Below are 13,300 nucleotides of genomic sequence, written 5' to 3'. Positions count from 1 at the left end.
TTCTCCGAGAATGATGTTTCAAGTGGAGGTTTGTCGAATGGTCACACTACTGGATATTCTAATAACGAATTGTCAAATGGTTACCTGTCGAACGGCCATACTATCGGATACGAGAATGACGATTACCCAATTGCGCCTTCAGATCCCCACACTGTCAAAAAATCGAAATGTCAAAAGTGAATCGACGATCGTGAAATCTAGTCAGAATTTTCTATTTGTAAATTAATAATATAGTGCTTTATAAAAATTGTGCTTTAAATAAATATTTATTAACGTTATTTTGTTTTTTTATTGTGTTGTAAAATACCTACCATTTTAAACAACAAATTGATTGCCATGATACTTATTTATACATATTTTTGTGAGCTTTAAGCAAACTTAGATAAATAATAATGATCTATTGATATCCAAAAGTCTCTTATTAACGAAATTATAAACATCAATGATTTACTATTTTACAGAATTATATAATATTTATTAGATACATACAACATTTATTTCGTTTTAAAAATATAATTTATACGGAAAAAATTGGTCATTTAGACCTGGCAAAACATATTTAGTAAAATACTAATTTATTTATTAAAAACAGATTTAAAATCTTCAAAATTTCGATATAACCGTTTCCGAGCAATTTTTGACACGAATTAATAATCTCCTCGATACTTCAAAACAATACATATTTTATATTGACAACTCTGTTTTACCAGTACCTATATATTATATTATAAAGTATAAGAACACTCATTGGAGTATTTCTTCTATAATTGAAAGTAATCCAAATTTACTGCCAATTGAATGAATTAGGTACAATCCTGAATAATGCAGCAACCATAAAGTAAACTAATTAAAACAAAAAAATCTTTACTTAATTAAAATATATCGTCTTCCACAGTCAATTTCATTGAATATAGATAGGTACGTATTTCTTTATCATTTCAGAGATTTTTTTTAGAGATTTCCTTTTACACTTTGTCGGTAGAAAAATATAAATGAGATTTAAGTTATGATTAATAGAAAAAAAATAGTGAAAATGTGAATTTAATATTTATTAAATTAATAATATATTACATATTTTCTGGAACGGAATAAATTAATATCAATTTTATTTCGGTCAACGATTTTAATTATTTATCATTTCACTAAAATATACCAAAATAAAATAAGTGTGTGCATATACGAAGATTGTTAGCATAATCCACACATTAGTGTGTTTTGATTGTACATATGGAATGAGATTTGGTAGATTAAAATATTCATTAATCTACTTACTCAAGTAAATGTTTACTGTCCGTTGATCTCTTTAAAAGCAAATTCGAGAGGCGCACAGCCAACGGAATTGGTGGCCGGTGCATCCGCACTAAAAATAATTAAAAATGTGAAGCCATGCATATTGCGATGATAGATTTTTATCACTCGTAAAAACAAAGAAAGGTAACAAACTAACATAAATTTAATGTAAGACAACAACATGATAACAGGAATTATATTACATTCTTAAAGTTGTTTTTTAGTCGATAGATGTTTTAGTTGTAACAGTATTATCAAGAAGATATTACCATAAAAATAAACGACATGTCGATTAAGTATAAGGCCCGTTTCAGACGGTACCAGGGCTCGAAATAGACCGAAACGCACCGGAGCGCCGTTCCTATTCGTGAAATTCTAAAAGATAACGTTCCGGCTCGTGGCTTCTTTGAAAATTGCGTTCCGTTTCATGTTATTGAGATAATATTGCATATAGGTATGTAGTTTTTAAAGTTGTAAGAACTGGTGGGAAAAAAATTCGCCTGCGGCGCTGACAAAATATATATTATTTATAAATGATTAGTCCTACAAGGTCTATAATATAATATAGGGTGTTCGGACTTCGGATGTGTTTACAAAAAGGGCTAAAGGGGCTACAGGCCCAGGATCTTAAATTAGTAGGTCTCCGGAACTTGAAAAATAATTTGAAATCACAAAAGAACCTTGCAGCGAAGGAATACACAAATGTACGAGCTTCTAGAATTTTGAAGATAAGAGCCCAATTCTAAGAAAATTGACGAAAAATAAGTGATTTTGCAAAAATGAATATGTACCCATTAAAAAAAAAAAACTACACTTTAATGTTATATTGGGGGGGGGGGGGTTAATAGCGCAGAGCCCCTTCAAGTATAAATGAAACCCTGATTATTAGGCATATTGCCCTTATGATATCCGAAAAATATTTAATATAATTTGATATTTTTGAATGATTATTCAGCGCTCCGGTTCGTAAGATTTTATATTTCGAGCACTGGACGGTACACCGGTGTCGCGCTCGATATAATATAGAAGGCCTTTGTATTCGAATAAAGGGGCCTTTGTATTATGTTTATGAACGCCCCGTCAACGCGTGTCCGGTACACGTTTCCGTCGGCCGTTACATTCTCAAGCCGCCGATACACTAGTTTTTATTACCGCAGTCAGTTTTATGTTCTAATTTATATCGCGAATTTTCGCGTTGACTCATTAGCTCTGGGGCATTCATAAACATAATACAAAAACCCCTTTATTCGAATACAAAGGCCTGCTATAATATTATATCGAACGCGACACCGGTGTCCCGTCTGAAACGGGCCTAAGAAATGTGTCCGGTAAACTCAGGGAACTCACAATCTTTTCAAAAGCATTTATTTGTACCTGCTACGAATGGGAGTTTTGCTGAACAGTCATTTCAACGATATATCATTTATTTGAAAACGAAGTTGTCAGTGGTGTTCCAATTAGATTGAAATATTAAAATTTGAATACGTCTGTCCAAAGCCCGACGCAAAAACCTGACGTCCGAAAAAAAATATAATTATATAAATAAATAATATAATGCATTCAAATGTTGTCTCTTAGCAATGCATGTTCTGTGACGTCACTGATTTTAACATTGTTGAATGGTAAAATGATTGTTCTGTGAAATTCAGATCAAAATTATTAATAAAAAATCTTTTTATAACAAATTTAGCATATTTTGTTTTGATTTGACAATTTAATGGCGGATTTGAACAGTTTCGAGGCCCCCTTTATTCATTTTTTTGACGAATCAGTTGCGTTATTTGCGTCAAAGAAAATCGCCGCTGATAATTATTGTAAGTAAGTAATAATAAAATTGTCAAAAATAAATACGAGCATACCGGAAGTATTCTGAATGTTTAAAAGTAGAGATAAGTAACTAAGTATTTTTAATACCTACCATAATTATTAATTTATATTTTAATCTACTTGAAATACCACTGTCTTGAAATTGTACAAATTGTCGATCGGCGAAATACTGTTCGATGAAATGTAATGCGTAAAAATGTCATGTTGTGAACGTTTTAAACCTATAATTTATAATGTCCACAATATGTAAAATAAATAAATAGTAATTGAAATTGAAATTAAGTTAAATTTAGCTATGAGTGTCGCTAGATTTCAAAATCAGCCAAGTCCATAATAGATGAATAGGAGAAAAACAGCTTTTTGTTTTTTCAAATACACAGTCACAAGGGTGAAAGTTTATATTATTTCGAGTATAGAATATTTAAAATTAATAAATTCCACATTTTGATAATGCAGAAATGCTAGAAAGCAGTTCTTCAGCAATTCACAAAAAAGTGAAAAATACCTAAAGGTGGACTTTGATTTTGAAACGTAGCAACACAATTGACGTCTTTATAATATTGTGAACAGGTAGTTATTAAAATATAAATTGAACTGGTATTTACGCGGTAGAATTCCATTATTATGGTGTTGAAAGAAAATTATTTTTGTTAATTCATTTATACTTGCAGCTGTTTCGGGCACAGTCATAGTAAATGACTCAGTTTAAGTAGAATTAATAAAAATTACTTTGATTCAAAATCATAATTACTAAATTATTATGTTTATTTGATAATGAAAACAATACAAGATTTAAGATTTAACACTCAAGAATATTGAATTCTTATTAATGAATTCAAGTTGGACTCGAGCCTCGTATCATCCTACTTTGTAAATGGTATGTTATCTAATGGTATATTAATAAAATTAAAAAACTTATATATTTTTTATACAATATATTTATTTATATGTCGTTACAGGTACAAAAAAAGGCATGGACATATTAAAATAACAATAATAATTAGTGAGATCTCAACTTAGTGCAACTCAAAAACATTATATTGTTATTCAGTTCACACCCAGGCAGCAGCCATTTTGTTTTTAGTGATGGTGAATCGTGATCTTTTGAGATGACACGGCACCACCGGAATGAGAATGGCCAGAATAATCTGAAGATGATCCAAGAGATGAGAATCCACCATGTGAAGAATAACCACTTGAAATACCGTGTCCTGAGAAATCACCTCCTTGTCCACCGAATCCGCCATCAAAACCACCAGCGCCTCCTCCGAAAACGTTTCCACCTCCAAGTCCATTACCTCCCCCGATTCCATTTCCATTTCCTCCTTGATTGATTATAACCGGAACTTGTCTCTGGATGACAATTGGTTGAGGTACATTAACAGTGTATGGCCTGTCAACTGGGACTGGGTATGGTCTTGGCACTGGTACCTCTACTCTCTGGACTACTTCGACTCGGACTGGAACTCTGACGGTGTAAGGTACTGGTCTGTTGACATACACTGGCACTGGTCGTTCTCTGGTGATAGTGTAAGGCTGTGGTACTTCTACGGTGTATGGTCGGTCGACTGGAACCTGGACCGGAACGGGGACTTGTCGATCAACTGTGACTGCGTAGGGTTGTGGTACTGGTACTCGAACGGTATTAGTGATGACTTGGTTTCCACCAGCTGCACCACCGCCAAATCCAGCGCCTCCATCACCACCGGTACCTCCGAAATTGCCGCCGTCAAATCCTGAACCTGATCCAAAACCGCTGTGGCCTGAAAAGTCAGCCGATCCAGAACTGTGTCCGCTGTATCCAAGATCTTGAAGTCCTCGTTTCTGTTGATTCTTAGTTTCAGTTGCACCAACAAATGCAAGCATGGCTGCCAAAGCAATGCATCTCTGAAAAAGTGAAGAGATAATGTGTTTTATTCATTTATATTGTGATAGATTGTTAGCTAAATTAATTGCTCCAGCAAACTATACTCACCCCGCATAACGCCCGGTCTTAATCAGGCGTATCATGGGACCCTGCATTTATATGTGAAGCATCAGTAAAATTTATGTGGGGTAATATCTCAAGAGCACCGAAGAATTAGGTTACCATGCTCTCGAGTGTGCTTTGGTTGTAGGTGAAATTGAAGTTGTCCTTACCAAACGAGAACGCACCACGCCTGGCTTTAATTGGCCGTATCACGTGACCCTATATTTTGATGTAAAGCATCTGTATTTTTTATTTGACTATTTGTAGGTGACAGCATAAAATATACGATTCACCATCGAATAGCATGGCTGTAATTACACACATCTTAACGCAACGTACAAAAGTATTATTGTATGGTGCGGAAGTAAATATTATTTGATGACCAGTTTCAGAATTATATTTGTCCAGTAACACCCAAGTTTCTGCCAATAATGGCACCGAAAATAGTGATATGCCCTGGTTACGGTGAAGTTAATATAAATGCTGTGATACCTTTTATAAGAATGTAGTTTCAGTATGAACAAATAATTATTAAAATATTTGGTGTTATGGAAAAGTATTTATAAAATTATGTATTAGAAATATTCCTAAGTTTGGATGAATTGATTGATTTGCAAACGATTATCTTTTTCGCTAGTGTTCTAACCACTGATACCTATATTGACTGAAGTGTCTTCCTTTGTGAGTTTAGCTAACTGCATAATAATATGTAGTAATGAATTTAATGCTGCAATCTGAATGTATTTTGAATTCCGTTAATAATTTAGATATAAAAAGAGTTAAATATATTAATAAGTAATACTATATTAAACAAACCAGTAGTGGTGCCATCTTATATGATTATTAGATCTTCACAAAGCCGCTGCCTTGAACGACTGATGCTACAGTAAAAAAGATTTTCCTTTTTATACCATACACATATTGCAAAGCTGTGAATTCCGACGGATTAACAATATAATTAATTCACATTTACTTTTCTATGGATACAGACATACGTCTAAAATATTATGATAGCGCTTCAAAAATACGTTACCCAAATTATTAATCAAAACGGATAATCCGTCAACTTGATAATATGATATGCAATTAAAATAGTTTTGAATATATTATATTTTATTATGTATGTACACAGTAAAATTTTTTAATTGAAAATATTCTATTAATCTACTCCTACAGTGATGAATAGACTAAATCTAATTAAAAAATATATGTAAGAAGCGGAAAATCTTCTTCTACATTGCCTAAAAGAGGTCAGTCATTATTTTATAATCTGTTGCCCGGAATAGTTCGGTGGACCTGTACCAATGACGGAGGTCCTTATGCCATGAAATGCGGCGTCGTCCTTTCGATAATAATTATAATAAAAGGATAATACATGTTTCTATCTACCCAAACAATTCAGGCCCAATTTTTCGGTCTAATACATCTGTTTTTTTTTATCGAAGTTATGCACAAATGCGCTATTAGAAATTACTTAAAAATAGCGAAAGCTGCTGTTTTTTCAAGGTTATGGGGCACTGATTGAAAAACAAAAGATTTTGAATGTAAGTAAGGCCAATAAAATTGTTTGAAAAAAATACATTCTTAAGATTTTTTTTAAGAACAGTTTGAAGATTATTATAAGATGTTTCTATAACTAAAAATTTCGTGGGAGAACCGACAGAGGTAGATTGTAGCTTTCGAGAAATCTGTTTATTCTGCAAATTATATTGCTTTATAATGTTCTAATTTTGTTTTAATTTCTTAATTTAAATTTAGAAATTCTATTAATTATGACTAATGAAAAATTATTAATATTCAATTTATTCATTTTAATTACAAACTGTGAGTACCTAATATTGTTGTATGTATTTAAAAGCATAATATTCAACAATAGGTGGGACGAAATTTCGCATCGTCTCCAATCGCCGAGCGGCATTCGAGGTGAGATCATGTCGTTTTTTTTTTGTGATGGCGTGGTAAGAAAATATTCTTATATTGTGTAAAGATGACTAAAAAACGTTATGCCTGTACTCGAAAAAGCAAACATGTCAATGAATATATTATTATTATTACTAATATAACAATAAACACAAAACTAAATAGACGCATGTTGAATTTTTATGACAAATTATATTCCGTTCGGCACGCGTCATTAGCACAATCCACGCGTCGCATAGTTACGATCTTTTTAGACCATGCCTCAGCTGAGGTTATAGCATTAAATGAATGTTTTGTCTCTTTTTTTGAATTCCGTTATTTTAAATGTTTTGTATTTTATATTAGTTGAAAATGTCCTTTGAGCTGGACGAAACTGGTACAATTATTTAATACGAGTATAAACAAATGGATTTAGTACAAAAATGTGTTTTATTAAAATAATTAATACAATGCATTTCCACCATGAATTGAGAATTAACACAATTAAAGAAATTAAGATTAGATAAGTGTTGAAAAATAATTTTAATTGCCATAACAGAAATAACGTATAAGGCTTCTTCTATTTTAGCCCAAATTCTTCGATGTTTACTCATTTGTATGATAATTCCACATTAATAAACTATATATCTTTTCATAACCGTAATTTAATTAAATAAACAGTTTTTTCTTCCTCCTGAGTAGAGTCGATACGTTTCTTGAAGGTGGCCAACATCCAAATAAGGTTATAACCCAATGGGTTGGGGTGGGGTATTGATGATTATATATTTTTAATATAAATAATTTCCTTTGCAACATATCTTGTGTATGCAGTGGAGTCTGCAATTTATAGATTTTTCTCGCAATTGTAAAAAAAAGACTTTGAATTGTAAAACTCAATTGGCCGAAAACGATATTTTACGGATGTGTCGTAATTATTCTCTAAATCAGGCATGTTCAACGCGTCCATCGCAGGATGGATTTTGTTCGACCGCACCCACCCACTGAACGGATTAATAAGATAAGTAAAAATGTAAATGTACTTAATAAAAAGTCGCTATAGACCAAGCTTTTGGAGCCGGGATTGGTTAATTATTACAATTGCGGTTTTCCGTGAAGCAGACGATGCGGTCGCTTCGTTAGAAAATGCCGACATCATAGTTAATACAATAATGGAAGTATAAACAATCCTGGTTACTTATCCTATATTTGTATTGTAATACTAAATGGTGATTTATCGGACAGAATCTATTCACGAGGGAGCCTCCAAACATGTCAGCACGTCAGACCTCCACGTTCTTAAAGGTTTTTCTTGCATTTGTCTGTTTAAGATGCCTAGCCAAAAATAAATTATTCTCCATTGTTTTAATATAGCGGTGTAAAAATAGAATGTCGTTAAGTAATAAATGACTGCACACTACATTCAAACAAATTTGTCTTCGAATATTAAGTATAAAATAATGTATTTAAAAATTTGAATATCCGCATAGGCATATGCTTTTGAAGAACATGTCCGATTTTTAAATACACCGCACGCCATGTTTCGTGAAAATATTTTATAACAATATGATTTTACATTTTATCTTCTTTTTCATGTCCGATTCTAATAGGACCATTTTTTGTCCTCCACGGAGTGGAGGTTTGTATTAACAGATTTTTTTGTTTTTACGAAAAACGGATGTTAGCCACTTGCTCAACATATTAGGTTCATACTCTGACTCCAAACACAAATTGGGAAACAATATGTGTATTTGCCAGAGCCAGGATTCGAACTTGGGACCCACGACATTATAAGCCGACGCATAACTATACTTTATACTTAGTGACTTGTTATGTAAAAACGTAGGTATTTACAACGTCAGATTGTATAATATAAAAATATACGTAATACAAAGTGATATTATATTAGGAGAAATGTAGATTTATCACAGATTCACATAACTATTAAAATAATTTATTCAAGACAACAATAGAGGTAGTGCAATTTTTGAGAAATGTTAAATATGTGAAATGCACCGGCATAGAACCGCTCACTTTAAATTACGCATATTACTTAATTATTGAAAATGTATTTTAATTTTAATTACGAATATATTGTAATGATTTTTTACAATGTAAACATTTTTTATTTGGAGGGAGGTTTGTTATAAAAAGATTGTGTTCGAAAATTTAAAGTATCAGTTGTGTCTGACAGCAGTTCATAAAATCACCGACATGAAGTTCATGGTAGGCAATTCACATTTTGTTCTATCAGAATACTCGTAATAAGTATAATGAATACAGGAAAATTTATCGTTTCGTATAAGTATGAAATTACTTGTCTATTTTTAAAGGATCAAAAGAAGCCATTAGCATTTTATAAAAATATTGGCCGCATATTTTCAATTACTAATACACAGTGCTGGCTGGTGATGGCCGAGTAATATTTTTTTTCGCTTGAAAAGACGTAGGTCTATCTGGAAAATTTGGAAAATTTAAATGAAATTTTTATTGTGTATTTGGATTCAGAGAATGAACTTAATAGGTTGAGAAAGTGGCCAACAATCATTTCTATCACAAAATAAAATTATGCTAAAATATAACTGAAATATTAATTATTGAAGTGTTTATATTACTGGGTAGGTATTTAGCCTAGATTAAACCAATATCCAACTGCCCATAAAAATATACAATTATTGTTTCTAAACTTTCGTTAATACTAAAATGCACTTGCAGAAATGTTGTTTGTTTGAAAGTCACAACAACGTTGCTGTAAAATTAAATGTAATTTGGATAGATCAAATTGTATTTATGGGCTTTAATCGAAGCATCTTTCCACAAGCTTATGTGTCGCAACTTATGATGAATCAGTAAAAAAATGTCCCACGAATATGGCTAAAATTGGTTGTTTATTAGTGTATTTATTTATACCTGTCATGATTTCCGGGAAACAATACATTATAAATAATGTATATACAATGTTTATTTACTCGTATTTACGGGAAGATATATGTCAGCCTGAACTAGGCTTTATATAACTTTTTAGTCATGAAAATGTACTCACTTAGGTATTGAAGTATTTTGAATTAATGATTTTTTTCAATACCCAATAATTTATTCATAATAATATGGCATTATTTAATTTTCAGACTTTGCTACCACTCCTTGGGTGCATGGCCGTAGCCTGCGCTGCTCCTAATAAGAAACAAGAAAAACGAGGACTTCACGATCTTGGCTATGGAGGCGGCAGCTTTGATAGTGGAAGTCACGGTTTCGGTGGCGGCGCTGGAGGCGGATTCGGAGGTGATCTAGGAGTGGGTGGAGGTGCAGGAGGAGCTGGAGGTGCCGGTCAAGGACCCCAAGTCATCACCAACACAGTCCAAGTTCCTCAGCCTTACCCAGTCCCTGTGGAAAGACAAGTCCCAGTACCCGTTCGCGTCCAAGTTGATCGACCAGTCGCAGTTCAAGTAACCAGACCATACGCAGTCACCGTGGATAGACCAGTGCATTACAACGTCGATAGACCAGTCCCGTATGCAGTGAGGGTTCCATATCAGGTTCCAGTCATTAGGAGGGTTGAAGTACGTGTGCCAAGGCCCTATCCAGTTCCAGTTGACAGGCCATACCCAGTACAAGTTGCCCAGCCTTATATTGTAGAAAGAAGAGTACCTGTTTACATCAACGCCGGTGGAAACGACCAGGGAGGATTCGGCGGAGGTGCTGCCGGTGGTGCTGGACAAGGATTTGGATCATTTGGAGGCGCTGGTCAAGGATTCGGTGGATATAGTCATGGAGGTTCATCTGATTATTCTTCATCTTCGGGAGCATCTTACTCCAGTGGATCGTCAGGACATTCTTCTTATCATCACTAGAAAATATTCTTAATTATGAAACGACCATCGCATGATATCTTGGTCAATAGTCAATTTTCACAATACTTTTATTGGATTTTATATCTTGAAAGTTCCTACTTAGCCCTGAATATGGTGTAATGTATGGATATGTAATACGAATGACATTCTGAATAATATTGAATACTATGTCTAGTTGATGTACCTGAATATCCAAAATAAAATAGTTTAAACACATCATAATATTACTATTTTATTTTCACTGCACTTTTTAGCTAAGATAAATGAGCGTAGACTCAGTAATTTAATAATTTCACCAATATCATATTTTAAAAGTTAGAAACTCTAAAAATAATTTTCCTGGTTCATGAAATGAGTTAGTATTTACCTCATATAGTATAATGTTCACATGGACTCGTAAAATTTAGGTATTCTATTAAATCCAAGGCAAATTAAATTTATTATCCCATCCGTAAAAGAACCTTACCTAGCGACAGCTTGAAATATTGTGAAAATATTTTGGTTCGGTTTGTAATCGTAAATATTTTATTACATTGTTAAAATATTTTAAATATATGTACTTATATAATTGATAAATTACGAAAAAATCAGTTTTCGTGCAACGCTTTAAATAATTTATTGCAACTAGTTGGTGTGTAGATGATAGGTATATTAATTAAATTTCAATTGAACAATGCGATTTCAAAAAACAAGAATTCACACACGTATTTCGTATGTGACCATAGATGTTTAATTTAATTAATGATTCCGCCACATTAAATTAATGAAATACTACAAGTTGTCTGTTATTGTTCTCTATTGGAGCAAATACGGTTTAGTGCACAGATATTGTATGTCCAGTTTTTGTAGAAATTGAGTTAACCTACACAAAATGTTCGTCTGCATCATATCTTCATGGTGTACAAATATTGTACGTCCAAATACGATATTTTAGAAGATACTGTATCATTCAAATATACAATAATATGTCCATTTCTCATGCATCTCAAATTTTAAACTTCGATTTCCTCAAAACATACTAAACTGGACATACAATATCTGTGCACTAAACCATTGAATATGGTCTGAGACTTATTGTTTAGTAGTGAAAAGTGAAATATTATTATTATATACATATCACGAATAAAAACTCTTTACTAAATAAGTTAATAAAATTTAACTAGCCCACACGCAAGTTTATTTAGATGTGTAATTTTTAGATCTATTAAATATTTACTAAAAATCCAAAGAGTAGGATCTAGCTAGAGGAGTTAAGAAAATGGTTCACACCACCGCCATCTTTACTTGAGTCGGCAATGCTCACACCTATTTCTTATAGAAAAGATAAGAAACCTTTACAAAAATCAGCTAAGGTCGGTAGCGGATCGTAGAGCTAACGAGAAAATATTTCTTTCACAAGATTGTGGATGGATTTGATAAATTAACGTATTGTTGTGTTTTAAGGCAGAATTCTACGACTGGTTTACCTGAAAAATATTTTATTGTTGGTTGCCGTAACTGGTCAAAGGAATGGAGGCTAATTTGATGATTATTGAGTATATAATATAGTATACATATCATCCAAATACACCAGCCGTGTTAATACTACATCAATGAATGCATTGTTAGGGATGGTAGGTTTTTTGGTAAACTAGTAGTGGACTTCTGCTCAGCGTACGTCAAAATGAAGATTTTTTGCTATTTTCAGAGCATAATCCTGGACATTCCTTAAATGTTGTAGATAATCTATTTATATATAATTTTGAAGCCTTATTATCCTTTATATTTATTTTAAATATTTCATGACTGCATAAAGTATTTTTATTACATAAAATAGTATTCTTTTAAACCTCTCGCTCTAATGTTTTAGAATATAGTCATATTTCAGTACATAAATGTGCAGTGGTGTTAAGATTATTTACATTTATTAATTTTTAAACGCATTTATAAAACCATCAGTATAATTTATATAGACATTAGTATAGTGAAATATTTACGATAATAAATTATATTGATAATCTCTGTGATCCCAAATTTGACAAGAATTGGGCATTTTATTATTCAAAAAATGGGCAAGATTTACACATTTGAAAATAATTCTAAAGATACTGATTATAAACTATGTCTTTGAATATTCAAATATGATAGACATTCTACGAATAATAATTGCTTTATAATAATTATTGACCTAAGAATAAGGTAGTATTTTTTTGAAATACGCCATTTCTATTAGCATTTTCCAGTGGCTAAGCTACAACATACGGCCGTAGCCATAAATGAACAAACGATACATGAAATAGGGAGTAAAATCATAGTAACTGAAACACAACGCTGAGCATGCTTTAAGATTTTTTAACCATCACCCTGACATAACGAAGTTACTGACGATTGAAAGAGTACAAGAGCACTGGTCACATAGATCCTATATTACTATTCTACAAAAAAAAATGTTGATATTTCCTTATGTTTATTAAAAGTTTTTACAAAA

At 32.4% G+C, this 13,300-nt stretch overlaps 2 protein-coding genes across 2 annotated transcripts; one reads left to right on the top strand and one right to left on the bottom strand.

The window, feature by feature from the left end:
* Positions 1 to 4,046: 4,046 nt before the first annotated feature.
* On the bottom strand, positions 4,047 to 5,966 carry LOC147071373 (uncharacterized). The gene is made up of 2 exons (XM_085948611.1): positions 5,903 to 5,966; positions 4,047 to 5,004 (listed from the first exon to the last, which is right to left on the bottom strand). The coding sequence occupies exons 1-2, from the start codon at positions 5,915 to 5,917 to the stop codon at positions 4,198 to 4,200; spliced, it is 822 nt and encodes a 273-aa protein (XP_085804737.1). The 5' UTR covers positions 5,918 to 5,966; the 3' UTR covers positions 4,047 to 4,197.
* A 3,198-nt stretch (positions 5,967 to 9,164) lies between these two features.
* On the top strand, positions 9,165 to 11,053 carry LOC147071372 (uncharacterized). Its single transcript, XM_085948660.1, has 2 exons — positions 9,165 to 9,208; positions 10,111 to 11,053. The coding sequence occupies exons 1-2, from the start codon at positions 9,197 to 9,199 to the stop codon at positions 10,831 to 10,833; spliced, it is 735 nt and encodes a 244-aa protein (XP_085804786.1). The 5' UTR covers positions 9,165 to 9,196; the 3' UTR covers positions 10,834 to 11,053.
* Positions 11,054 to 13,300: the final 2,247 nt, after the last annotated feature.

The sequence above is a fragment of the Rhyacophila brunnea genome, unplaced genomic scaffold (assembly GCF_057557595.1).
Source record: "Rhyacophila brunnea isolate RB1 unplaced genomic scaffold, BYU_Rbru_1.0 scaffold_20, whole genome shotgun sequence".
NCBI lineage: Eukaryota > Metazoa > Arthropoda > Insecta > Trichoptera > Rhyacophilidae > Rhyacophila > Rhyacophila brunnea.
This window is presented reverse-complemented; position numbering and strand designations above follow the sequence as displayed.